The sequence below is a fragment of the Polypterus senegalus genome, chromosome 7 (genome assembly GCF_016835505.1).
Source record: "Polypterus senegalus isolate Bchr_013 chromosome 7, ASM1683550v1, whole genome shotgun sequence".
NCBI classification, from domain to species: domain Eukaryota; kingdom Metazoa; phylum Chordata; class Cladistia; order Polypteriformes; family Polypteridae; genus Polypterus; species Polypterus senegalus.
Window position 1 is genome coordinate 67385291 of NC_053160.1, and position 25618 is coordinate 67410908.

General features: G+C 39.1%; 1 protein-coding gene across 1 annotated transcript in view; it reads right to left on the reverse strand.

Moving 5' to 3' along the window:
* The window catches only part of wrn (WRN RecQ like helicase), a 188558-nt gene that overhangs the window by 107370 nt on the left and 55570 nt on the right, over positions 1 to 25618 (reverse strand). The window contains 7 exon segments of the mRNA XM_039758781.1: positions 6481 to 6533; positions 6535 to 6669; positions 14701 to 14807; positions 15467 to 15549; positions 16372 to 16373; positions 16502 to 16568; positions 23429 to 23537. Coding sequence (XP_039614715.1) covers positions 6481 to 6533; positions 6535 to 6669; positions 14701 to 14807; positions 15467 to 15549; positions 16372 to 16373; positions 16502 to 16568; positions 23429 to 23537 — 556 coding nt within the window.

Consider the following 25618-nt stretch of genomic DNA (forward strand, 5'->3'; position numbering starts at 1 on the left):
AGTTACACATCATCATTTTATCAGGTTGTATGGTTGCAAATATTCAAATGTACTTTGCATTTTGTTATTATTTATAAATATTATCAGTAATACATTATTTTATGTGTAATTTAACTCCTGCTTGTCTTTTTACCACATCTAATTGCCTGAGGTTATAGATATAGAAGGGAAGGTGGGGATAAGTTATATACAGTGGTATGTCTGTGAGATTAGGCATTCTAAGGCTACATATTAAGTAATATATATTGCTCTACTGTCCCCTATTGTATTATTAATATGTAGCCTTAGAATACCTAATCTCACAGACTTACCACTGTATATAACTTATCCCCACCTTCCCTTCTATATCTATAACCTCAGGCAATTAGATGTAGTAAAAGACAAGCAGGAGTTAAGTTACACATAAAATAATGTATTACTGATAATATTCATAAATAATAACAAAATGCAAAGTACATTTGAATATTGGCAACCATACAACCTGATAAAATGGTGATGTGTAATTCAGGTGGCACACAGACTTGCAGTTACTTAAAATGTCTCTAGTTAAGGCATCGTTGGTGCTCAGCTTTCAGCCACATGTCTGTTCAATATGGCTGCTGAGCTGTGCTCTTCATGTGTGTCTTCATCATCACAGGTTAGCAGAGATGCTTCTTCATATGTGGGTCAGTCAGAGAGATGCTTCTTCATCATATGTCAGTCAGTCAGAGAGAGAGAATGTGGTTGAGCAAGTACATTTATAGATGTTCTCTCCAATTCCTAGAACCAATAGGACATCATGGTACTTAAAGGCCTCTGAGACTAGCCAATTCCAAACAGCCATACCTCAGACCAATGGGTGAAATAGAACATCTTATCTCCTGCCCCCCAAGACCATATATTACACTAACCTGGCTTTGTGTGGGGGATGGGAGAAAAGACTTTAGCAAAGAAATGCTCATCAAACTGGTTTAAGACACATCCCCAAATCCTGTCGTAAAATTACAAAGAAAAGTAAACATGGGGGATAAACAAGAATGCCTCTCACCAAGGTACCACTAAATTACATTGGTTTGCCTAAATTATAAATAAAGACATACAAAACATTTATCAAGTTATATGCAAAATCCTACATCACAACACTCCACCCGATGAATGTTTTGTACAGTGTCTTTATACACAATGTCTTTAAATTGTTTCAAGAGTCTGATGCATAACTTGTGCATTGATTTGCAGTATTTGCTCTCCCAGTGTTAAAAGTTGTCCGTGACCATTTGTCCATTACATATCTTCTTTATTTCAAAGACAATCTGAAGAACTTGGAAGCGCCCGATGACTTGTATCTGCTCCAGCTTGCGTCAACTCTTTCTGCAGTCTCATATGTCATCAGATCTGGTGGTTCAAAATGAGACAAGTCCACACCTTCCACTAAACTAGCCCACTACAATTGAGTCTATTGTGTGAATTTTTAATCTGTACTTGTTCTCTGTCTAACTGCTAATTAGACCCCTGTCCCAAACTATCTAAGCATATGCAGCTGTACAATTAACATCAAAATTTGAAAGGTAACATGCCACAGGTGCCAGTACAACCACTTCTGCCCAAGTGACAGCCATGTGCCACTGCATAAACTGTTCACAAACCAACATTTGTGGCCCCTCTGCACACATTTGGGGTTGACTTAGTTGCCTCTTGTGCTTTCCTACCCATGGTGCAACTCTTGACTGCCATCAGCCTTTACCAGTATAGGCTGGCATCACCACCATGAGACATCAAAGCTTGCAACTCTCATCATTCCCCCCGTAGGCCACCCCTAGAGTTGTTTGCTCACCATATGCATACTCATTGTGCTAAACACCTCGGTTCAGAATTGGCCCACTGGTCCTGTGCCTGCACCATAGCCGACAATCTCAGCAGGGCTTCCATATTTTCCCAATTAGACTATATCTAAACATCGGAGCCCATATGTCTTGCAAATGTACCAGCTGCACCTGCTTTCCTGAAAAGTTCACCAATTTGCTCAGTATACCTTTTCTTATATTAATTATCCCTCTTAATTAATTAATACCCAGAATGTATACTTTATGAGCCCAAAATGAATCCCCTTATTTTGGCATTCCTAACTGGTTTGTTCAGTTTCCACCCCTTGGAATATAAATTTGCTGCAGTAATGAACAAACCTTTCCTTTTAAACTATAGCTATTGTGACTAGTCCTATTATTATTGCATGACTTGTGGACTTGTTACTCACTTAAACCCCAGTAAGTGTCTTTTTCTTGCTGTCTCTTCAGCTCTTCTTCATGTCTTTGTCTTTAGTCTTTACGTGTTGTCTTTTCTTCATTCTGCTATGTAGGCAGGTCTGCAAAATGGAAGGTGACAAAGCAGTTTCTGTCCATCTCATTTTCTTGGCTGTCGACCTGGTGCCAAAACTCAAACTTTGCTTCCAGGCATTCATTGGAACAGCTTGGCACTAGTGCCACACCACTCCAATGTGCCAATGGTAACCCGATCTCCTGCATGGATTTTACTCTGCTAATTGCCTTCACTATTTATTACCTGCACCAAACCAAAGTCCATAAAACCTTACAATAGAAGTAGCACTATTGCAAAAGGCCAGAAAATTGAAACAGAAATAACTGTTTTCCATTTCCTGTCTTCCTGTGCTACCCTTCTATTTTTTTTTCATTGCCTGTGTGTCCTTTTTTTATTGTATGGTAACTACTACCTGAAAGTGTGGACTGAAGCCTCTCCAGAACCCAAGTTCTAAATCCAGCATTTCTGCTAAAACTGACCTGTGTTCTTTACTAAAGACCAGCTCACTTTTCTCCATTTTATTGCATGGAGAGTCATAGGCTGTCTTTTGAACAACTGGTCAGTCAGGTTTCAATTACTGAACCTAAGTGTGTGTGGTTTTTAATTACTGCTGGCCCTAGCACAGCTGTTAGGACCTTCACACCGATGTGCATTCCTGGCTTGCTAGCTGAGCTTCCTGCTGCACCATCCCCCATCCTTTGTTCTTTGGCTTGTCCTGTTTCATTCAAACCAACTCCTAAACTGGTGCACTTTCTTTCCAACTCAGCCATTCTTGCACTAGCACATTCAGACCTTTCACACACAAGCACTTGAATTCCTTTCATTTCCATTGTTCTTTGTTTTAATTCCACACTTTCTTTACTCAGTATCCAATGCCAATATCCAGTTCATGCCCTCTAGTCAACAATTGCCATTCACACTCACCAGCTCCTCTGCCTTCTATCTGATCTCTTTGTCCTAAATCAAATTTCATGCAGCACTGGTTACCTTTCCTAACAGTGGTGAAATATCTATCAGTGTAGCATGCTCTTTAAATACTGGACAGGCCTCAGAATTACTTGGAGATTGTGGTGCAGTGGAGAATAAAGGAAGAAAACACCCTTGCTGTTTTCCTTCCTTTCATCTCTCTCCTTTTCCTCACACTCACATTCCCACTCTTTATCTGAGCACACATCTGTCTCATGTAAGTCACCCACCCATGTTTTAGGGTTCCAGTCCGATCTGGTTACTGTTGCCCTAACTTTCACCATGGGTGGTTTACTTTTTTCCACTTCTTTCACTGCTTTCTACTTTAGCAGTGGGTGTTCTACATGCTAACACTTCACAATTATCACACCAACTGTTACATCTTTCAAAACTCTCACTCAACATTCCACAACTTTCACTTTCATTCACTTTGCTATTTTCTTCCTTATCATGATCTTCCTTATTACCAATAATACAAGCTAGTAAACCTCTTATAACAGCAGCTGTCTTCTTTAAACCTGATCTCTGTTTTCTTGCTTTTAATCCTTCCAGCCCCTTCCATTTTGTGGCACACTCAGCTCAGCTTCTGCTTTCTCTACCTGAACTACAGGTTTCCTAGCTTTAGCCTGCTTCCTCTGCCACTCCACTGGAAGATGGCTGACTTTAAAATGAACTTAGGCATTTCTAAGTCTACAATTTCTCTAATACAATTTGCCAAATTCGTTATGGGTTGGCCTACTTTTGCCCCTGTAAGCAAACATACACATACATACACAAAGATTCTAAACGAATAAGTACCGTATGAATGACGAATGCATGTCCCATCACTCCCTAGCACTTTAACCACTTAAATGCCGTATGAATGACGCATGCATCTTTCACCACTCCCTAGCACTTTAATTAGGGACTCACTACCACCAGTACTAACAAACATGCGGGTGTCCTTGTGACACACATGAAGTCTCTACACTTTGTTGGTTATATTCCATTCAGCAACCAAACAATGTTTTACTTCCACCGCATTTGTACACTGGGTGCCCTAAAATTCACATACATAAACAAACACATACATCAAAACAGTATTTGCAAACAGGGTGCAAAACTTGGTTACCCCAAAATCCTGCCGACTACGCCAATTGTTTTATCTTGGTAGAGTAATATATATTGCTCTACTGTCCCTATTGTATTATTAATATGTAGCCTTAGAATACCTAATCTCACAGACTTACCACTGTATATAACTTATCCCCACCTTCCCTTCTATATCTATAACCTCAGGCAATTAGATGTAGTAAAAGACAAGCAGGAGTTAAGTTACACATAAAATAATGTATTACTGATAATATTCATAAATAATAACAAAATGCAAAGTACATTTGAATATTGGCAACCATACAACCTGATAAAATGGTGATGTGTAATTCAGGTGGCACACAGACTTGCAGTTACTTAAAATGTCTCTAGTTAAGGCATCGTTGGTGCTCAGCTTTCAGCCACATGTCTGTTCAATATGGCTGCTGAGCTGTGCTCTTCATTGTGTGGTCTTCATCATCACAGGTTAGCAAGAGAGATGCTTCTTCATATGTGGGTCAGTTAGAGAGATGCTTCTTCATCATATGTCAGTCAGTCAGAGAGAGAGAATGTGGTTGAGCAAGTACATTTATAGATGTTCTCTCCAATTCCTAGAACCAATAGGACATCATGGTACTTAAAGGCCTCTGAGACTAGCCAATTCCAAACAGCCATACCTCAGACCAATGGGTGAAATAGAACATCTTATCTTCTGCCCCCCCAAGACCATATATTACACTAACCTGGCTTTGTGTGGGGGATGGGAGAAAAGACTTTAGCAAAGAAATGCTCATCAAACTGGTTTAAGACACATCCCCCAAATCCTGTCGTAAAATTACAAAGAAAAGTCGTAAACATGGGGGGATAAACAAGAATGCCTCTCACCAAGGTACCACTAAATTACATTGGTTTGCCTAAATTATAAATAAAGACATACAAAACATTTATCAAGTTATATGCAAAATCCTACATCACAACACTCTACCAAGATAAAATGAAATGCATGTGTTACAAATATCAATCTATTATTTTCCCTCTAAAACTCCAGCACTTCACTCCAAGATAATCAAGGCTCAAGTTGGGTGAACCTATTGCCCTTCCCGATCGGGGTTGATGGTGTTGTGGTGGTTATAGCAGGCTGCTTGATCGACACATTTACAAGACAAAAGATGCTGACGGAAAGATGAAGGGATTTAAGGTGGGCGAGTTTACAAGTTTTTGTAGGCTTTGGTAATTCTAGTGTTAAATAGGTTGTTTTGCCTTTTACTAATAAATAACAAAGTTTTCTGCCCCAAGGCCACACAACCCATGGGGCTTTTTTTATCACTTTGTTTTTAATTGAAAATGTTTGCTAATACTTAAAGTGAATATATTCGAAACAATATGCTGTGTGCCATGAAACAAATTATTTTCATGTTCACTCAAGCTGTACTATGATATCTGTGACTTTTGGGGATATGGCAGTAGAGATATGTTATCAGGATGTCAAGCTGATAGGCCAATAGTGAGAATAAAAGAATTCAGCTACAGTTGGTGTAGCCTTGTCGATTACAGAACTGAAAAAATGCCTAGCAATTCTAGTGTTAAAAGTTTTTTGATATGGTGAAAGAAAGGAACATTGCTTATTAAGGGTTTGGCAAAACCATATACTACTTTTGGAAACGTATTATTTCTCAGAAAAGGGTCTCGATGAAAATAAACTGGCAAAAACAACCCTTTGGAAATTTAATACGGCTAAAAACAACTCACAATGAGACAATATCACATACCCTTGGGCAAAAGTCGTAATCAAAGTTAACTGAGAAAAAAGAGTAACACCGGTATTCCTTGATTAGATCCCACTTTACCAATGCACAGTGGTAATTGTGTCCTCCCAACAGCCCCTGTGCACTGCTCCTGCCTGATGGGATTTGTAGTCCCCATGTCAGCACTGATTTTTGGTGTGCCAACCCCACCATACAACCCTTCTCATTACACCATATAGCTTATATTTTAGGTTTTACCAACAAGCAAAATTTCGTGAAAATCAAAAAATCGTGAACAAACAGAAAAAAAGATAAACAGCTTACAACTTTATTTAAATACGTTATTGTTAAGTGTTTAAAATATTTAACTCTATAGTTCTACTAATTTGGCAATTAAGAGACTTACACATCCTTTTTAATAAGGAACTTCTTTATGTCTTGGATTATGCTTCCAGATTTACTGATGAACATCCAGGAAGAGATTTGGTCGATCAAAGTTAGTGCATGTGATCTGAGGGTTATCCAGGTTCAAACTTTTGATTATATCCTGTCGAATGGAAGGACTTGCAGTAGCGGTTAAGGCTACAATGGGGACCTAACATGCAAAAAAAGGGAAACCAAAAATATATAAAATTTGTATACAGTGTCGGACAGTTTATGATAGTAACAGTTATGTCATTACTACCAAAAGTGTTTAATGACACTGTATGACCTGTTTTCACCTGGTAAAGGAGGCATTAAGGAATACCAAGCAAAGAAATGACCATTAAATGGGTTAATTTAAGAAATACCAATTTCACTGGATTTCAACAAGGAAATGGTTGCTGCTAAGGACTAATATTTTAACTATTTAAAGAGTGAAAAAATCTAAAGAAGCAATAGCAAATAATGATGAGGCGAGAGAATAAAGAAAACACATGAATTCTTGAAAAATCCTTTTGAAAGTTTCCAAAACCCATCTCTGAAGGGGTAAAGACAGAAATCATAATGGCAGGTACTGAAAAGAGTAAGTAGAGAAGTATTTTGCAGATCAATAAAATGACATTCAAAAAGACAAGGCCGTGGGCCAAGTCAATATAAGGAAATTTGATTCACCTGTTTTTGAAGTGCAAGTAAACTGTTATTGAAGGAAGTTAAGGAGATTGTCAGAAAAAGCTATCACAGGCAAACAATGACTGATAACCACTGATGCACCTTATATTTACATTTATTCAATTAGAAGATACATTTATCCAAAGTCACATACAAAAGAGGTCAACATAACTAAGTAAACCTCAGTCTGTGGACTCTTTTGAAACAAGTGCTACAGGACGAGTTTACAACATTGACCATCACAGATGATTAGCTCTAAACAAATTGAAAAAAACAAGACAAGTTGCTTTTTCCTTAGCCACTAAGAACCATGCATAAAAACCATATTCAGTCAGAGAGAAATTCACAGAAGAAGAAAGTTTATTACATCAGCGAATAGCTACGCATAAAGAGCCTGGATTGAGATTTAATACCATACAGAGGCAGTATCACCAGATACTGTACCTTTCATTAACACTACAATCTCTAAAGCCTACGAAAAAAGTCGTAATGCCAGGCCACCTTAAACTCCTTCGCACCTCTTCATCAGCAACTTTGTTTTGCAAATGTGTTAATCAGCAACTGCAACAGGCAGCCTGCTCACTCATCCCCCATAAATGCAACTGAAGTCAAGTCAGGCGCTGAAGTCTCTTTATCTGGGAGTTAAGTGTCTGGAATTGTATAGGGTAAATAATGTATCGTTATTTGGAATACATACATTTCATGTGTGTTCATGTCTACAACAATCTAGGTAAATGTTGAAAAGCGGGTGCCTAAGGAAGTCCACTAATCTGGAAGTTCATCTTTCGTGCTTAAAGGATTTACTTGCTTCTTTTAATTCTTTGGTTAGGGATGCTAGAACAGCTTATTTTTCTAATCTTATTCAGACTCACAATCGCAATCCCAAAGTGCTATTTGATACTATTCACAATATTATTTCTCCATCTCAATCTATTACTCAGGTTTTTTCTAAAAGTGACTGCAATAATTTTCTTACATTTTTATTGGCAAGGTTAATGTTGTTCGGGCTAATATTGTTCCAGCTGTCTTACCTAGTGGTCTCATTAACTCATATTCCGAGTCTTTTGTGTTCTCAGAAGTTTCACTTTCTGATCTTTCTGGCAGCTCAGGAAGATGAAACCTTCATCGTGTCCTACTGACCTGTTGCCAACATTATTAATGTTAAAATCTGAGTTGTATAGGTCCGTGCCTTTTGAATATCATAAATTGCTCCTTGAGATCTGGTGTGGTTCCATCGTATTTTAAACATGCTGTAATTCAGCCGCTGTTGAAAAAATCTAATTCTGATCCTTCTATTTTGAGTAATTACATGGCAATTTCAAAACTGCCTTTTATTGCCAAAGTTTTGGGAAAGGTGGTTGAACTGCAACTTTGTGTCTTCTTAGAGGAGCAGCGGTTCTTTGATTCTTTTCATTCTGGTTTTCCGAGGCAACATTTTACAGAAACAGCTCTTCTAAAAGTTTTTTATGAACTTTTAATTGCTGCTGATGCAGGCGGTGCTCTGTGCTTGTACTGTTAGATCTTATCGCAGCTTTTGATACAGTGGACCATCAGATCTTAATTAATAGATTAGAGCTGTTAGGTGTCTCTGGCTCTAATTTGGAGTGGTTCTCCTCTTTATTTGTTGAATAAGGGTTTCTCAGTCGGTGTGGCTGGCTTTTCATTTGACTCTGCTCCTTTGACTTGTGGAGTGCCACAGGGCTCAGTTCTTGGACCTGTACTTTTCTCTTTATATATTCTTCCCTATCACAGATTCTTAACTGTTTTAAGGATATTTTGTATCATCTATATGCAGATAATATACAGCTTTATTTTCATTGAAGACTAACCAAATTAATACTTTGGTCACATTGGTTGATTGTCAGTCTCAGGTTAACAACTGGCTCAGTAGTAATTACCTGCAGTTGAATTCAGGAAAGACCAAGGTACTAATTGTTGCTCCTCCTGTTCTTTATTGTGAGATCAGTTTAAAATTATCTTCTGTCTCTCCTGTTATTAAGTCGAGTCTCGTAACCTTGGGGCTATTTTCACCAATCCCTGACGTTTGATGAATATTTAAGATCAGTCAGCCGCTCGTGTTTATTTCATTTAAGAAATCTCTCAAAACTAAGAAATGCTGTATATCAGCATTGGAGATGCTCGTTCATTCTTTTATTTCCTCACAGCTTGATTACTGTAATGCTCTCTTTACGGGTTTGAGCGTGTCCTCTCTCTCACATCTTCAGTTTGTTCAAAATGCAGATGCCTGGCTCCTAACTCGTTAGCCGGAGTGATCTTACCACCCTCATTTTATACACACTGCACTGGCTCCCAGTGTTTTATAGAATTCATTTTTAAGTTTTGGTACTTACTTTCAGAGCTTTGCATGGACAAGCTCCTGAGTAGCTAACCAGCCTGCTCCAGTGCCATGCAGCTTGTCGGACTCTCAGCTCTGGGCAACACAGCCTTCTAGTTGCCCCATGCACTCGGCTAAAAACCCATGGGGATCATGCCTTTCAGTCTGTGGCACCAAGACTATGGAATAGCCTGCCTTGTGGGCTGCATGGAGTGGAGTCTGATGATTCTTTTAAAAAACACTAAATAAATTTCTTTTTAAACAAGCTTTTAAACAGTGCTGAAAGTTCTAGTTTATTTATTATTTTTATTGGCTTTGTTTATGTTTTGTTTTAACTGTTGTATTTGTACTGTATTTGCTGTTCCGTGCTCTGTGACCTTTTGTCTGTGAAGGGCGCTATAAAAATAAACTACTACTACTAAATGTAGTATGACAGGAAATGCGAGGAAAGAAATGTTGAACGCATAACTAAAGCAGAGACTTTTTTCACGTTAGAGTAATAATGAGTTGAGGTGTAAAATGTGTGAAGACTTTAGTCCAAATATCAAATAAACATGTGCTTTTATTCAAGACTATAATCAAAGAAAAAAAAAATCAATTCTGTCAGTGATGTTCAAGTGGTACAACGAACTTGCCTCTCCCTCTCTGAGTTGATGGCGTTTTTATCTCCATCCTTTTCACAAGAGCAGCAATAACCACAGTTGGTGCTGTGATTAATGCCTACTCAGAACTATTTGTTGCACCACCAATCAAAGATACAATGCTCCTTGACCGCAATCAGACAATCATGTGGCATTTGTATTGTTGTAACAAAAGACACCCGTGCAGAACATGTGAAAAACAACAGATTTGCTGTGCGATCTCTGACATCTGGCAACATTTTTTTTGGTTTTTTGAATTTTTTTTTTAAATTTAAAGAACCCCCAAGTCAGCCCCCCCCGGGGTTTTTATTTCTTTTTAAGGGGAAATTTCTCCCCCAAACCCCCTTAAGGGGGGGAAAAAGGGGGGGCCCTGTAAAAAACCCCCCCCCCCCCCCCCCCCCCCCCCCCCCCCCCCCCCCCCCCCCCCCCCCCCCCCCCCCCCCCCCCCCCCCAAAAAAAAAAAAAAAAAAAAAAAAAAAAAAAAAAAAAAAAAAAAAAAAAAAAAAAAAAAAAAAAAAAAAAAAAAAAAAAAAAAAAAAAAAAAAAAAAAAAAAAAAAAAAAAAAAAAACCCCCCAATTTTGAAAACTTTTTTAAACAAACCTAATTTGTTTTTGAATCCTTTTTGGGGTTTAAGCCCTCTTTACATCTTAAATTTTTTCTGGTTTTGGGGGAAACCCGGCCCCAGGTCTTACCACCCTTTATTTTTTTCCATTGCCCCGGGGTTTTCCCAGGGGTTTTAAAACAAATTTTGGAACTTCCAAGGAAAAGGGCCCGAGTGAAACCCAACCCCCTTCTTCACTTTGCTTTAAAACCCTTTCAGTTCCCCTGCACTGGCAAACCCAACTTTTTGCTTGGCACCAAAATAAAGTAGGGGCCAGGAAATTTTTCCCAAAACCTAAAAAATTTTTCAACCTTTGGGGGAAATTTTTTAAAAATTTTTTTTGGTTTTGGTTTTTTTTAACTGGAGTACTTTTTTGTTTTGGGGGTTTATTTTTTTAAGGCCCAAAAAAAAAACCTCTCCCATTTAGTAAAAAAGGGGGAAAAAATTTAACGCTCAGCGGGGTTTTTAAAGGGGAGAAAAAGGGGGTTAAAAGGGGAAACTTTGTTTAAATAAAAAAGGCTTTTTTCAAATAAAAAAAGGTTTTCTGTAGTATGTTCAGGGGAAAAAAAACCCCCCGATTTGGGGATCCCCATTTTAAAGGGGAAAAAAGGGTTACCGGGGAAATTAAAAAAACATTTTTGCAAAATAAGAAAAAAATGTTTTTTACCCAAAGAAATAAAAGGGAAATAAAAAAATTAAAATGAAAAAAAAAAGAGGGGCGTTTGGCTTAAGGAAAATTTTTGTTGAACCCCCTTTCAAAAGTTTAAAAGGGGGAAAAAATTTAGGGTTTTTCAACTAAACAAATTTATGTTTTAAAAATTAATGTTAAAAATTTTGGTTTCAAAAATTTCTAAAAGGGAAACAAACTTGAACCCACCCTTTTGGAAAAAAGATTCATTTTCCAGGAAAAAAGGTTTTTGAACTTTTTAAAAGAAAAAGGGGGAACTTTTGGAAAAAAGGGCAACTGTAAAAAAAAATTTTTTCAATTTTTGGGCCTTAAATAATGGATGGGGGAGGGAAAATTTTTGGGAAAAAAAAAAGGGACAGGTTTATTTAAATATTTAGACAAAGCTTTAGGGGTTTTTAACCACAATTTTTTTAAACTATATCATTAAAAAATTTTAATCCCCCCCAAAATTCCTGTACCTTTGCATTTAAACATTTAACACGAAAATTTAAATGAAAATGTTTAAATAAAACTTTTTTAAAATTTACCTTTAAAACCCCCCGGAATCTTCCTGAAAAGAGGGAAAAACTTTGACCTTGGGGGGGATGGAAAAAAACAGTTATTGCGGTTAATTTAAAAAATTTTTTACAAAAAAAAAGGGGCCAAAAAAAATGAAAAAGGTTAAAAAGAATTTAAAGGTGGCCGGCATCCCCAAAGCTTTTTTTAAGGTTAAAAAAAATTTTCCAGGGGAACCTTTAAAAAAGCGTTTAAAAATACAGAAGCATAAAAAAGGGGCCACGCCCCACAGGAGATTTTAAACATTTCTTTTTTTAAAAGGACGGAATTTTTTTTAAAATTTTTTTTTTTTAATTTAAAAAAAATTAAATAAAAATTTTTTTTGTATTGAAACCCGGTTAAAATAGGGTATTTATATTTTAAAAAAATTTATATTTTATTTATATTTAATAAATTTTATAATATAATTAATTTTTTATAAAAATTTTAAATATTTTTTTAAATAAAAAATTTATAATTTTTATCAAAATTTAAAAAGTTTTTTTTTTTTTTTCCAAAACCCCCCGGGCCCCCACCCAGTAAAGGGCCCAAAAGGTGGAACCCCCCTCCCACCCACAGGGGGCCCCCCCTTTTTTCCCTTTTAACTTTTCAAAAAAAAGGGGTGTTAAAAAAGGTAAATTTAAGGGGCCCCCATTCATTTTTGGGGGGCCAAATTTCCGGGGGCCTGGATTACTCCCCTTTCCCGGGCCCAAACCCCCGGGAGATTTTTTCGGGGGGACAAAATTTTTTTTTTTAAATTAAAAACAATTGAAATTAAAACCCTAAAAATTTATAGATTTTATATTTTAATTTATTTTTTATAATTTATATAATTTTTATTATTAAAATATTTAATATAATTATAAAATTTTTTTTTTGGTGAAAAAAAATGAAGGCCCCCCGAGTTTTAATCCCTGAAAGGGGTACCCCTAAGAAAAGGCAATTTCGGGGTTAAGCGGGCTTTTGGGCCCCAACCCAAAGGCCCTGCCAAACCCCAATCCTTTTTTCCTACCTTTTGAACCCCCGGTCTATGTCCAAAACCTCCCCCAACTGAAAACATTTACAATTTAACCTTTGTTTTCTTTTACCTTTTTCCCCAACTTACCTTTTTTGGAACGGGCATTCTTTAGGGAAAATCTTGCTCCATTGTTTTAAAAAAGTTCGGGTTTTTAAAATCATTTTTTTTAAAGGGAAAAATAAGCCTTTTAAAATTTTAAAAAATTTTTAATTTGTTTGTGTTTTTTCCTTAAGGTTTTAAGCCATTAAAAGTTATTTTTTTAAATTTTTAAATTATTTTGATTGATGTTTAAATGAATACCAATTTCTAAAAAATTTCCCAAAGTTTGTTTTAATTGCCTTTCTTTTTTCAACTTTTTTTGGAATATTAAAAATTTAATAAACTTTTTTAAAAAAAGAAAACTTCTTAAAATTTAAAATCTTAAACATTTTAAAATTAAGGATGTTCCTCAAAATTCTTTTTTCGGGGGAAAAACCCAAAATTTTTTATGTAATTTTTTAATTTTTTTTAATTTTAGAGGAAACCTTAAGAACTGGAAAGGATTCCCAAATTTTTAAAAATTTAATAAAATTTTTTATTTTGAAAACATAATTATTTTAAGAAAACCCTTTTAAAAAATTTTAAAATTTGGAAAAACCTTAAAAACTGCATTAAAAGTTTAATTTTTTTTCCTAAAAAAAAATTTAAATAATTTGGGGGCCGAACTTCAATTTTCCAATAGTTAAGTTTATTTTTTTAAGATCCATTTCTATTTTTAGAACCCCTTTGGTTTTTTTAACCCCAGAAAAATGCGTTAATTTAAAAGGTTTTTTCTTTTTTTCTACTGTTATATTCCCTGCCTAATTAAAATTTTTTTGTTTAGAAGGGAAAACTAAAAATCAAAAATTTTTTGTTTTTTTCTTCTCCCAGCTCATGCCTTGATTATCTGGGGTGAAGTGCTGGAATTTTAGAGTGGAAATAATAGATTGTTATTTGGAACACATGCATTTCATCTGTGTTCCGTGTCTATAATAATCTGTGTAAACACATTGTTAAAACAGAAATATTTTTCATATTTTAGTAATACATGACAAAATGTAGGCATAAACTATATAATGTGTGAAGCCTGAAGTCCAAAGATCAAATAAACACTTTCACAAAAGGTTCAAGGGCGATGCAACAGCTTCCGCGGCGTAGCGGTAAGAATTGCTGATCCACATAACGATCTATTATTTCCACTCTAAAACTCCAGCACTTCACTCCCAGGTAATCAAGGCATGAGCTGGGAGAACTTTGTGCACGTTCTGCGGCGGTGGGGGAATGAAATAGCAGGCTGCTAGCTGCTTGTCTTTATCGGTACATTTACAGGACAAAAGACGCTGATGGAGAGGTGCGAAGGGATTTAAGCCGGCCAGATTTACGAATTTTTTCGTAAGCTTTGGTAATTCTAGTGTTAAACACTCCGAGCCTGTGCTCAGTTAACAGTCCTAGCTTACAGATAATGCAAGACAGTATGCTACAATATCGATATGAGAGTTTGAGACTGAAGTTAGTTACTGGGTCAATGCAAAAAACATTTAATAGATGTTTTGATTAACCCTAATATACTAAGTCTTCATTACTTTATGTATAAGTTTAACACTGAAGTTAAACACTGTATATTTTGTGTACAGAATAGTGTACAGTGTTTATTTGAATATGATTAAATAGTACTATTAAGAAAAAAAGACAACTTACATTAGGAAGCAATTCTTTTAATAATCCAAGATTTCTGTATGCACTCCGGAAGTCATGACCCCATTCAGATATACAATGAGCCTCATCCACTGCTATTAAAGTAATCCCTTAAAGCATGTAAACAAGGAAGATTAAGGATGTAATTTTAAATACATTTTAAATAAACATTTAAAGGAAATGCTCAATAAAATGAAAACAGAATACTAACTTAAAATATTTTTAAGTTAGGATATGTCTAAGAAATGTAATTAATATGTAAATATGTTGTTTAGTTATAACAGAAAAATATACAATATGCTTATTGTATTTAATGATATGATTAGAATGCACATTCTGTGGCAGTTTTGTTTTGTTTTCTTTCGTCATCATTTACTGTGGAAATACATTTGATGTCAAGCATATCCTAACAGAATACTTGAGTCTCAGGTGCAATTGGGAAATAATCATTGAATACAGAGAGAGCAACAGCTATCTGTGGGTTGACTTTTGAGCATAAAATGGATTGCTAATTAAAGATGCAAACAGTATGTTTTTTCTGAAGTTTTGCTTTTTTAAAATTTTCTTTTCATAACATTAAATAATGTTGTTCTGAATTGTTGTTACTTGCTCACTTAAGTTCCCTTTACCTAATATTAGATTTTGGATGAAGACCTGAAAATATTCAGTGTCAAAAATATGCAGTAATAGAGGAAATGGAGAAAGTGGCAAATATACATTAGAATAAAACAACTGCCAAAAAAAATCTTTATACAATAACTTTCCTTACCTACGTCATGATTGAGTTGTTTAAGTAAATTTGTATTTCCAGAGCAGAATTCAGGAGTCATGTATAACACTCGAAAGTACCCACTAAAATGAAATTAATAATATAAAGCTAAGTGAGATTAATAGAGTCTTAGCAACACATCTAATTCATAACAATACTGTACTAGAAACACTTTTCACAGAAGAAACATATTATAAGAGCCATTTTCCTATTGTATAAAATTCATGAATATTTTACTAGATAATAATACATAAAATATGGGAGGTTCCTATGTTGATATTTTCCTGCCACTTCTAACAGTTCTGACTAAAACAATAATCTTCAGATAGTGACAGCTTTGCCTTGAGCAAGGAATGGAAGGCATATGGTTTTCAACCGTCCCTGGGCACATTATCTATGCCAATCAGCTTACGGGCCTTTGAGTGTGTGAAATAAATATGTAAGAAAATAGCACTTAATTCATGCTGTGCCGTATGCTTAAAGCATACAGAAGAAGAAGCTAAGAATCTTTAAGTATATAAGAATTTAAGAATCTTTAAGTAGAGAAGAAAAAGTAAAGAACTTTAAGTACAGAAATAATTAAAGTTTGTCAAGAAAAGCTGTTTAAGACAAGATACATTTTTCCTTTTTTTGCCTTTATTCTATGTGTGTAACTATTTTACTTTTTATTCTTGTGTGGATTATTTGCTTTTAACTTTCACTAAATATTTTCAAAATGAACTTTGGAAATGTGAGATTTCTTTAGATCGCGTTTTACCCATGCTTGACCATACCTTATTATTTCGCAGCTACACATACAATATATACAGTGTCAAAGTGAAAATAAAAATTGTCATATCTTTATGAATTTAATTAAGCACATCTGACATGCTCTTACTTGTGCACTGTCAATTACTATGCATTACTTCTCATGTACATTTTTTTTTCCACAAACATCACCAGCAAACAGTTTAATATTATACAAAATCAGTGAACTGCATATAAGGTCCAAACAAACTTAGTCAGGCTCTCCTTTAGTAATAAAAATATACATACTTTTAAGTCTTCAAGTACATTTTCAGTCTGGGCAGAGCCAAGGAAACAAGCAGGAATATTGGACATTCTAAATAATGGAAGACAAAAGGCCATTACATATACAATGAATTCACTCATAACACATTGTCATAAATCAACTAAATCTGAAAATAATTATGCTGCTTTTCCCACTCTATGTCCAACAGCAACCAAGCACTTAGTTGGTGGGCATATGTACTTCATTTCTTTAGGATACCTACTGAAAGCTGTCAAGACTATCCAGGCATCATCAGCCTGTGGCCACAGACTCTCATACAGTTAGTGGGTCTAAGAAAATTAGATCCCTAGCTTCTTACCTTATCTAGAATGGCTTAATGTGCTTATTCATATGTTACTTTTTTTCAACAACTGAAATACCATTGAGCAGAACTATGATATAATGATTAATGCTACTACTTCACAGGTCCAGGAACCTTGGCTCAAAAATCAGCAGGGTTGATGTCAAGTCTGCATGCTTCTCCACTGTGTGTGTATATTTTCTCAGTAACAAATATGGAGAACCTTTGATTGATATTGAATATTCTTGCCACGTGAATGTCATAAAATGGTATTAACATAAAATTGATCAGTTTAAAAAGGACAATGCATCTTTCTGGGCCCTGTCTCTAAAAGCACAGTCATAAAAGTGAGACATAGATAACCACACAATCTGATGTGATTCCTATCATTTTCAGTTCTGCATCTATTTCATGCATTGTTATGAGGAATTTTTTTTTCCTCGTTTGGGAGTCTATTTTGTTTTTCACACCACCATTTGGAGGCATTTGCTTGTGCTAATGGCCATGTTGTTAACTGGTTGCTGATTACTGTTAAGTCATCACTTGTTGACTGCTTAGGATGGTGGATCAGTAAGATTGTTATCCTAGCTTTGGGATTAAAAAAAAATTCACTGCATGATCTCGATTATTTTAATGTTAAGGAACATATGGTTCCTGAACTCTACTCTCTTCGACAATGATTCTTTCAAGCTCTTCTAAACAAGTTCACCTTTTTTTTGCTAGCCTGTTTTCTGATTAATTCTCTTGCTTTCTGACAAAGATAGTTTCTCTTCCAAAAGAGCAAACAATTTTTGTGCAGGCTTCCAAGTCTGTGCTAAGCACAAACCTTACAATATTAAACAGAAAAAAATGTAGGAGGGATTCCACTTAGCACTAATATGAAAATATATGCAAGTCTGGCCCAAACTACGAGGTTTACTTATTCATTACAAGCCGAAATTTCCACTTTAATCACAAAATACACGTTTTCACCATGTCCTTTATTTTTTTTCTCAGTGGCTCAGATACAGTGCTATACATTATTGCTGAGGTTGTGAAGTTGCAAAAAAAACCAACGGCACAAAAGATGTATGTGGGACTTTTAAAATGTATTGTGTTATTACGATTGGAAATAATCGCCGCTTGAATATAAAAGCACCACAAATGCATCTGTATGTCAGCATTTTGCTTTACCACATCGAACCATTCATCAAACAGCGAAGTACGCACTGTCACACACGTGTGCATGGGAAGCAGCTGAAGGGCTTAGACAATACTGTTTATACATCTGCCCAGGGGGGGGCGGGGTACGCTGACGCTCTTTCTGAGTTCTCTGCAGGTCTTACCCGGGAAATCCCACCAGGAGCCGCCATTTCCAGGAAGGACACACCACCTCCGGTTCCGGCCCCAAGAATGAGGTCACTTCCGTTCCGGCCCCAAGGGTGATGTCACTTCCAGTTCCGGCCCAGAGGACGACATCATTTCCGCCCTCTGAGCTATAAAGCTCACTGCCTTTGCTTAGGCAGGCAGTTCTGTTTTGGACTCTGTTGTGTGAACAACTGTTTGAAAATGCCTCAAATACTTTTGCAGCCGGGAAACCGCATTAAACGGGTGGCTGCCCCAAACCTTTCCACGCCTCTGGTCTCCAGTTCTTACAGTGGCGTAGTCGGCAGGATGGTGTCCCGAAGAACCGGGACACGGACTTCAAGGAACCAGGTGGGTGAGTACCGGGCCGAGTTTCGGGGAGTGCGCGGAGGGTCAGGAAGGACGCGGTGCAGGCTCTGCTCCACGAGCATAACCCGGGCTACCAACCCATCTCGTGGAGAAGGTAGAGGGGACCCACAGGCGTGGGCTGGCTTCTGGGGAAAACACACGAGTGGCTCAGTATGCTCTTCTGGGTAGGAAAGCCGAGCCGCCCATCGGGACCAAGGTCCCTGTTAACGATGGGCTGTCCCCAGGCCGGCAGGTGAAGAATATAATAGACTGGGAGTTTAACCCAACTAAAGGGCTGTCAGAGCAGGCTATGGCTCTCTGGCAACAGGTGGGTGAGTGGCTACGCCATTTGATTTGACCCCTTGCAAATAGTGCAGCAAGTGGCCTGTTTTTGCTGCTACAGCGATACCCCAGGAATTTGCCCAGCCGCCTGGGGCGAATTCCATTCCATGGACGAGCTGCTACAGCTCTTGCAACCCAGAGGCCGGCTGTGAAACCGGGAGGCAGAACAGCCGCTCTGTGGACTACCCGGGAGTTATGTCCTACAAAGCAGTCCCTTCCACGCAATCCAGAGCCTGTTCGAAGTCGCCGGGCCGTCTGGCTGCGACCTGTCGGGAACAAGGCGGACCGTAGGGGACAATGGCGGGTTGTTTGTGTGCCCTTAGCAATCCCTGGCGGATAAACATACGGGAGAGCTTCTTATTAATGGACATATGATAACAGCGCTGTTTGATTCCGCAGTAACGTGTCTGTCGTTGCTCGCCGTTTTGTTCTACCGCAACAATGGATTAAGAAAAGACCAGTCTAAAATGTATACACGGAGATATCCGCCGCACAATACCGCCCGGTGTTACGTATGTCTCGGAGGAACCCTTCGGCGACTTACCGTAGCGGTACACCCGGATCCTCCGTTTCCCGTAATCCTCGGGCGGACTGGTCTGACAGTAACCGCGGTAGTTTAGAAAGCATTCCCCGAAAAGCTTTTGGCCTCGTTATAGATGATAAAGACTCATCTCAAGCTGCTTCCACACCGTGTAATCAGCCGACAGGGAGGGGCGGTAGGCCAAGAGAGTGACGAAGATACTCCCGGACCGTCGCGGGCTACTACGCCATCCACTAAGCGCCCGGCAGCGAGGAGGATTCTCCGCCCCTTGAGGTCAGACCGGACCGCTCTCTGAGTTGCACTTTCAGTTTAGAGCGACTCCGGCTTCTTTCAAGAGAGAACAGTGGAATGACGACTCTCTGAAGCACATAAAGAATGCAGTGGTTCTCGTTAACGGCCAACGCACGCATTTGCCCATGCCACAGGGACCTCACTTTGTCATGGATAATGAATTATTGTATCGGGTTGCTGAACATGAGGGGAAGGTCCGGAAGTTGTTGCTAGTCCAGCGGACCTACCGCGGCAGGTTTGCGAGTTAGCCCACTCTCACCTTCTTGGAGGCCATCTCGCTCCGATAAAACATTAGAGCGCATTAAGCTCCGTTTTTGGCCGGGATTAATGAGGAGGTTCGCGCTTTTGCATTTCCTGCCGGAGTGTCAACTGCGGCAAATTCCTAGGAAGGACCGTGCTCCTCTGATTCCCCTTCCCCTTATTGACGTTCCTTTGACAGGATTGGGGTGGATATAGTAGGACCCTGGAGCCCTCAGCCCGAGGATATAAATATATACTCGTCCTCGTGGATTATGCAACCCGATTCCCTGAAGCCGTTCCATGCGCCTTTCGCGCCGCTACCACTAAAAATATTGCACGGAACTAGTAGGAGTCTTTTCACGTGGGCATTCCTAGAGAAGTCCTGACGGACCAAGGAACGCCTTTCACCTCGGAAGCGCTCAAGGAGACTGCCAAGTTACTGAAAATAAAGCATTTAAAACCTCGTGTATCATCCTCAAACCGATGGGCTAGTGGAGAGATTCAATCAAACTCTCAAGCAAATGCTACGTAAGGTAGTCAGCAAGGATGGGAGGAATTGGGACCAACTCCTCCCCCTTGTCCTCTTTGCCTACCGGGAAGTCCCTCAAGCCTCTACGGGTTCTCTCCCTTTGAATTACTATACGGAAGACAGCCCGGGGCTTATTAGATATTTTAAAAGAGGGCTGGGAAGGGGAGGCACAGCCCTCCACTAACATTTTGGAGTATATCGCCCAGTTGCGCGATAGATTTGATGTAATAAGACCTATACTAAAAAGTCATATCGAGGAGGCACAATCAGCACAGGCCCGCCTGTATGACCGGGTACGACTCTCGGGAGTTCCAACCGGGGGATCGCGTCATGGTATTGGTTCCTACTTCACACTCTAAACTGCTCGCACATTGGCTAGGCCCCTACGAAATTAAGGAGAGGAAGGGATTGGTCGACTATTTGGTGAAACAGCCCAATCGCCGACCAGCTGAGCGAATATATCATGTAAACCTGCTGAAACCGTGGAAGGAGAGGGATCCCGATCCCTCCTCCGACAGCCCTGCTCTCTCTTGGCGAAGTAAGTGCCCTTAATTTCGAACAGCTGTCTCCCAGACAGAGACAGGAGCTCTAAGCAGCTATCCGCTCGGTCCCAGAGGTGGTAAGTGAACAACCAGGTCGGACCTCTCTGATTGCGCATACATAGTGACTGACGGGGGTGATCGTCCGTGAGCGACCCTACAGACTCCCGGAGGCAAAGAAAGTAGAAGTGGAACTGGAAATCAAGCGAATGCTGGCACTAGGAGTGATCGAGGAAAGTAGTAGTCCCTGGTCCAGCCCCATCGCCTTGATTGCTAAGCCTGACGGCAGTTGGAGGTTTTGCAATGACTTCCGTCGGCTCAACCAAGTTTCCGATTTGATGCTTATCCCATGCCTCGCGTGGGCGACCTCCTCGAGACTGGGACCAGCCAAATTCTTGACTACACTTGACATGACAAAGGGGTACTGGCAGGTTCCTTTAACGGAGTCCGCTGAAGGAAAAACCGCGTTTAGCACTCCTAGCGGACACTGGCAGTATCGTGTCCTTCCATTCGGTTACACGGGCCTGCGACTTTTCAGCGCCTGGTGGACAAAGTGCTCCGCCCCATAACTCGTTCTGTGCTGCCTATCTGGATGACGTTGTCATCTATTCCAGCACCTGGAAGGAGCACATACAGCAGGTCACAGCAGTATTACGGACATTGGGAGGCGGGCTCGCATCAACCCCAAGAAATGTTACTTGGGTTGAGAGAAGCCAAATATTTGGGCTACCTAGTGGGCGGGGTACTGTGAGGCCACAGTGTTCCAAGTTGCAAGCCATAATGGCCTGGCCCGTCCAAACCAAGCGGCAAGTCCAATCCTTTCTCGGTTTGGCGGGTACTACCGCCGGTTTGTGCCTCGTTCTCGAGAGCGCGCCTTGACCGACTTGACAAAGAAAAGAGCTCCTAATACGGTGGTATGGTCTGATAAAGCGGGGGCTGCATTCAGTGACTTAAAAAGGGCTCTGACTTCAGCACCTATCTTAATCTCCCCTAACTTCTCTCTCCTTTTGTCCTCCAGACGGACGCCGGACACAGGCTTGGGAGCCGTGTTGAGCCAAAGCGTCGACGGTGTTGAACACCCCGTTATGTACCTGAGCCGGAAACTGTTGGACCGCGAGACCAGGTACGCGGCGGTGGAGAAGGAGGCTTTGGCGATCAAATGGGCGGTGACGCAGCTGCGGTACTACCTCTTGGGTCGCGTGTTCACTCTGGTGACGGATCATGCGCCTTTAAAGTGGATGGCCCTTCACAGGGAGTCAATCCGCGGGTCACGCAGGTGGTTTCTTGACCTGCAGCAGTACAAATATACGCTGCTCATCGACAGGGGTCCCTTCATGCCAACGCCGATGCCCTCTCCCGGGCCCACGACCTCTCGGTGCAGGTCGCCCGACCCGCGGGTCTGGGCTGAGGGGGGAGTCTTGTCACACACGTGTGCATGGGAAGCAGCTGAAGGGCTTAGACAATACTGTTTATACATCTGCCCAGGGGGGTACGCTGACGCTCTTTCTGAGTTCTCTGCAGGTCTTACCCGGGAAATCCCACCAGGAGCCGCCATTTCCAGGAAGGACACACCACCTCCGGTTCCGGCCCCAAGAATGAGGTCACTTCCGGTTCCGGCCCCAAGGGTGATGTCACTTCCAGTTCCGGCCCCAAGGGTGATGTCACTTCCAGTTCCGGCCCAGAGGACGACATCATTTCCGCCCTCTGAGCTATAAAGCTCACTGCCTTTGCTTAGGCAGGCAGTTCTGTTTTGGACTCTGTTGTGTGAACAACTGTTTGAAAATGCCTCAAATACTTTTGCAGCCGGGAAACCGCATTAAACGGGTGGCTGCCCCAAACCTTTCCACGCCTCTGGTCTCCAGTTCTTACAGCACATTGATCCCGTGGGATCTGCATAGAGGCTTTCTGTCACATGTAGATAGTAAACAGAGACTCTGATGTCACATTCCGACTTTTAGCACACTGCGCTTCCCGACTTTTTGCTGGTACTGCAACTTATGCACGTGTCGCGTTAATTTCGGAGGACCTGCTCAAAGGACACGTGAAATGAACACTGGGAACATGTGGCAGCCATGATGCAGACGCGTATGCGTTCTGAGCGTGAAGTATAAACCGGCCCTTACACTCAAGGCACCACAGAGACAAGATTAGCAAAATGGGAATATTGTTCTTTAAAGAACAGCTTCACTATAAGATGCAAGGAGAGAGAAGGTGGCATACATTTTATCTGAACTAACAGAATTTTGTAACATAACATTTGTGGAATAACCTAGATGGTACCTTGTACAATTACAGCAGTAAAATGGTAAATACCAGATGAGGAAAAGCACAAAGTAAACAAAAATACTGACACCTAACACAGAAATTAAGCAGACACACAAACAAAACAATGAAAACAGTTGAGTTAGGTAGAATATTAGGCAGATTAGTACTCACTTAAGCTGAAGAATCTGATCTTCCATTAAGGAAATCAGAGGTGAAATTACTACACCAACTCCTCCACAGTACACCGGGGGAAACTGAAAACACAAGCTCTTCCCATAACCTACAAAACGACATAAATTCGTTAATAAATTAGGTAAGAGATGCATTCAACTTCTAAGAATTTATTACTTGCTAAATTAATTTTTTTTTTAAAATAAGCCCAAAGAGGGTTAATTTGTAATTAAATAATGTTTTTCCTATTTATTTACACATATTTAGGCTGCTTTTACTGCTGGCATTACTGTCTTGGAAAATTTGGCAAAAGTAAGAGAATGGATTGATAAATGTGTTGGATAAACAGAAGTAACACTATGATACAGAAGCAACAGATTTATGTGTAAAGCATGTATTTAGATCTCCTGGCCTTAATATAAAATGTCTGTATAATTAGTAAGGAATCTAGAAACAAGAAAGTTAAAAACACTAGGTCCTTAATTTTAGAAACAGGCATAGAATGATTGTAAATTTGACTGGGTAATTATTTCGTAGACTTTCCCATGAACAACTTAAAGAACATCCAAAAGTACAAATAAATTAACTGGAATCCTCCCACTCACATCCTGTTTATAAACTGCAAATCACCTAACATTTGTATGCATGTCAATGAGCACGCTATTACCACCCCAAAGAAAAAACTCAAAATATGTGGTAGGATATAATGTCACATAAACCCCAATAATTCAACTAAGATTAACGCTGTTAAAATGGAAAGTGGAAAACAGATGATCTAAATATTTAATGACTGATGGTGCTTCCTATTTGCATTAAATGTGCTCACAATCAACACAATATGTTTCATTATTGTTACTTATCATTTGTCTTATGCTTTTTCCCCCCAAGGAGAATTGCAACATTTAAGAGATACAATTGGTTACATTTCTTTTTGGTTTTTTTTTCCCCATTTGGAGTATAGGCAGGTGAAGTCACTTGCTCACAGTTACAGAGTGTTAGTAGTGGGATTTGAATACACCACCAATCAGGGTTTAAAGTTCAATGCCTTAACCACTATTTCACACTACCTGCCTAGCATGGCATGTGCTTTTGTTTAATCAGAATTAGTTCCTCTGCTGCATGCTCTCAGTAGTCTTCTCAGCTTCATCACTCTTATTTTGAAATATGTCAATGGAATCTCATTTTGGTTCTCCCATTTTTATCTTTCTTGCATTAAAGTTTTTAATGTTTTTAAACTTGGTATTAGAAGAACCATATGAATTATTTTTTAATTTGTTTGTTATATCTTTTGTATAAATCTTGTAAGAAATGGAAAAAAGCCATTAGTAGCTTATAAGTACAAGCATGCATATAAATCTATGTATGAATCCTTGTCAATTTCTGTATACACATGACTATTTTCACAAGAATTTCAACTAAATTACCTTGATTATATAGAAACAGCAGCAAAATACCCGCGCTTCGCAGCGGCGAAGTACTGCCTTAAAATTTTTATTAAGAAGAAAATTAAACCTTTTTAAACTGAAGGAAAATATACCAATAATTATTTGTTAAGAAGCTCTTTGTATACCACATTGTGCGTTCGGCCCTCCGGTTGTAATATGACCAAGCTGTGTGCTGAGCTTACTCTTGAGCATGCAACGTACAGTTGGCCATGTGAACAGTAATCTTGTTTCAAATCTCAAATCTGCTGTCATAATCGGTTTGAGTTTCATGGTTTGTTTCAATTACGACAGTATTTGCCGGACTTGTGTTGAAGAGATATTTGGCATCTGTCAAGCGTTGTAAGTATACAACCTGTTTCATCAATAACTTTACATCCAGCTTTTGAGAGTTTAAACATTCATAAACATCAAAGTGTCCACTACTGAAATCGTCACCTGTCAATCTAAGATGTTTAAGAGGCATTGGCAGTTGTCAAAAGGTGTAAAATATTTGGCCATTTCAGTACACTTGAAAGCGACAACCAAACAATTCACCAGCAGCCATCAACTCACATGCAGATGCATAGGTGAAGGGCTTAAGCATTTCACTCTTATAGTGCTCCTGTGTAGAATAATTATCTCCTGTACCGTCAACAGTCCACACCTTGAACCTGTCCCAGTAATTCAATACATAAGACACAATGTTCCTCAAGAGTGAGCCTGATACGGCTGTGCAATATGTAACAAAGAGAATGGAAAAGGTAGA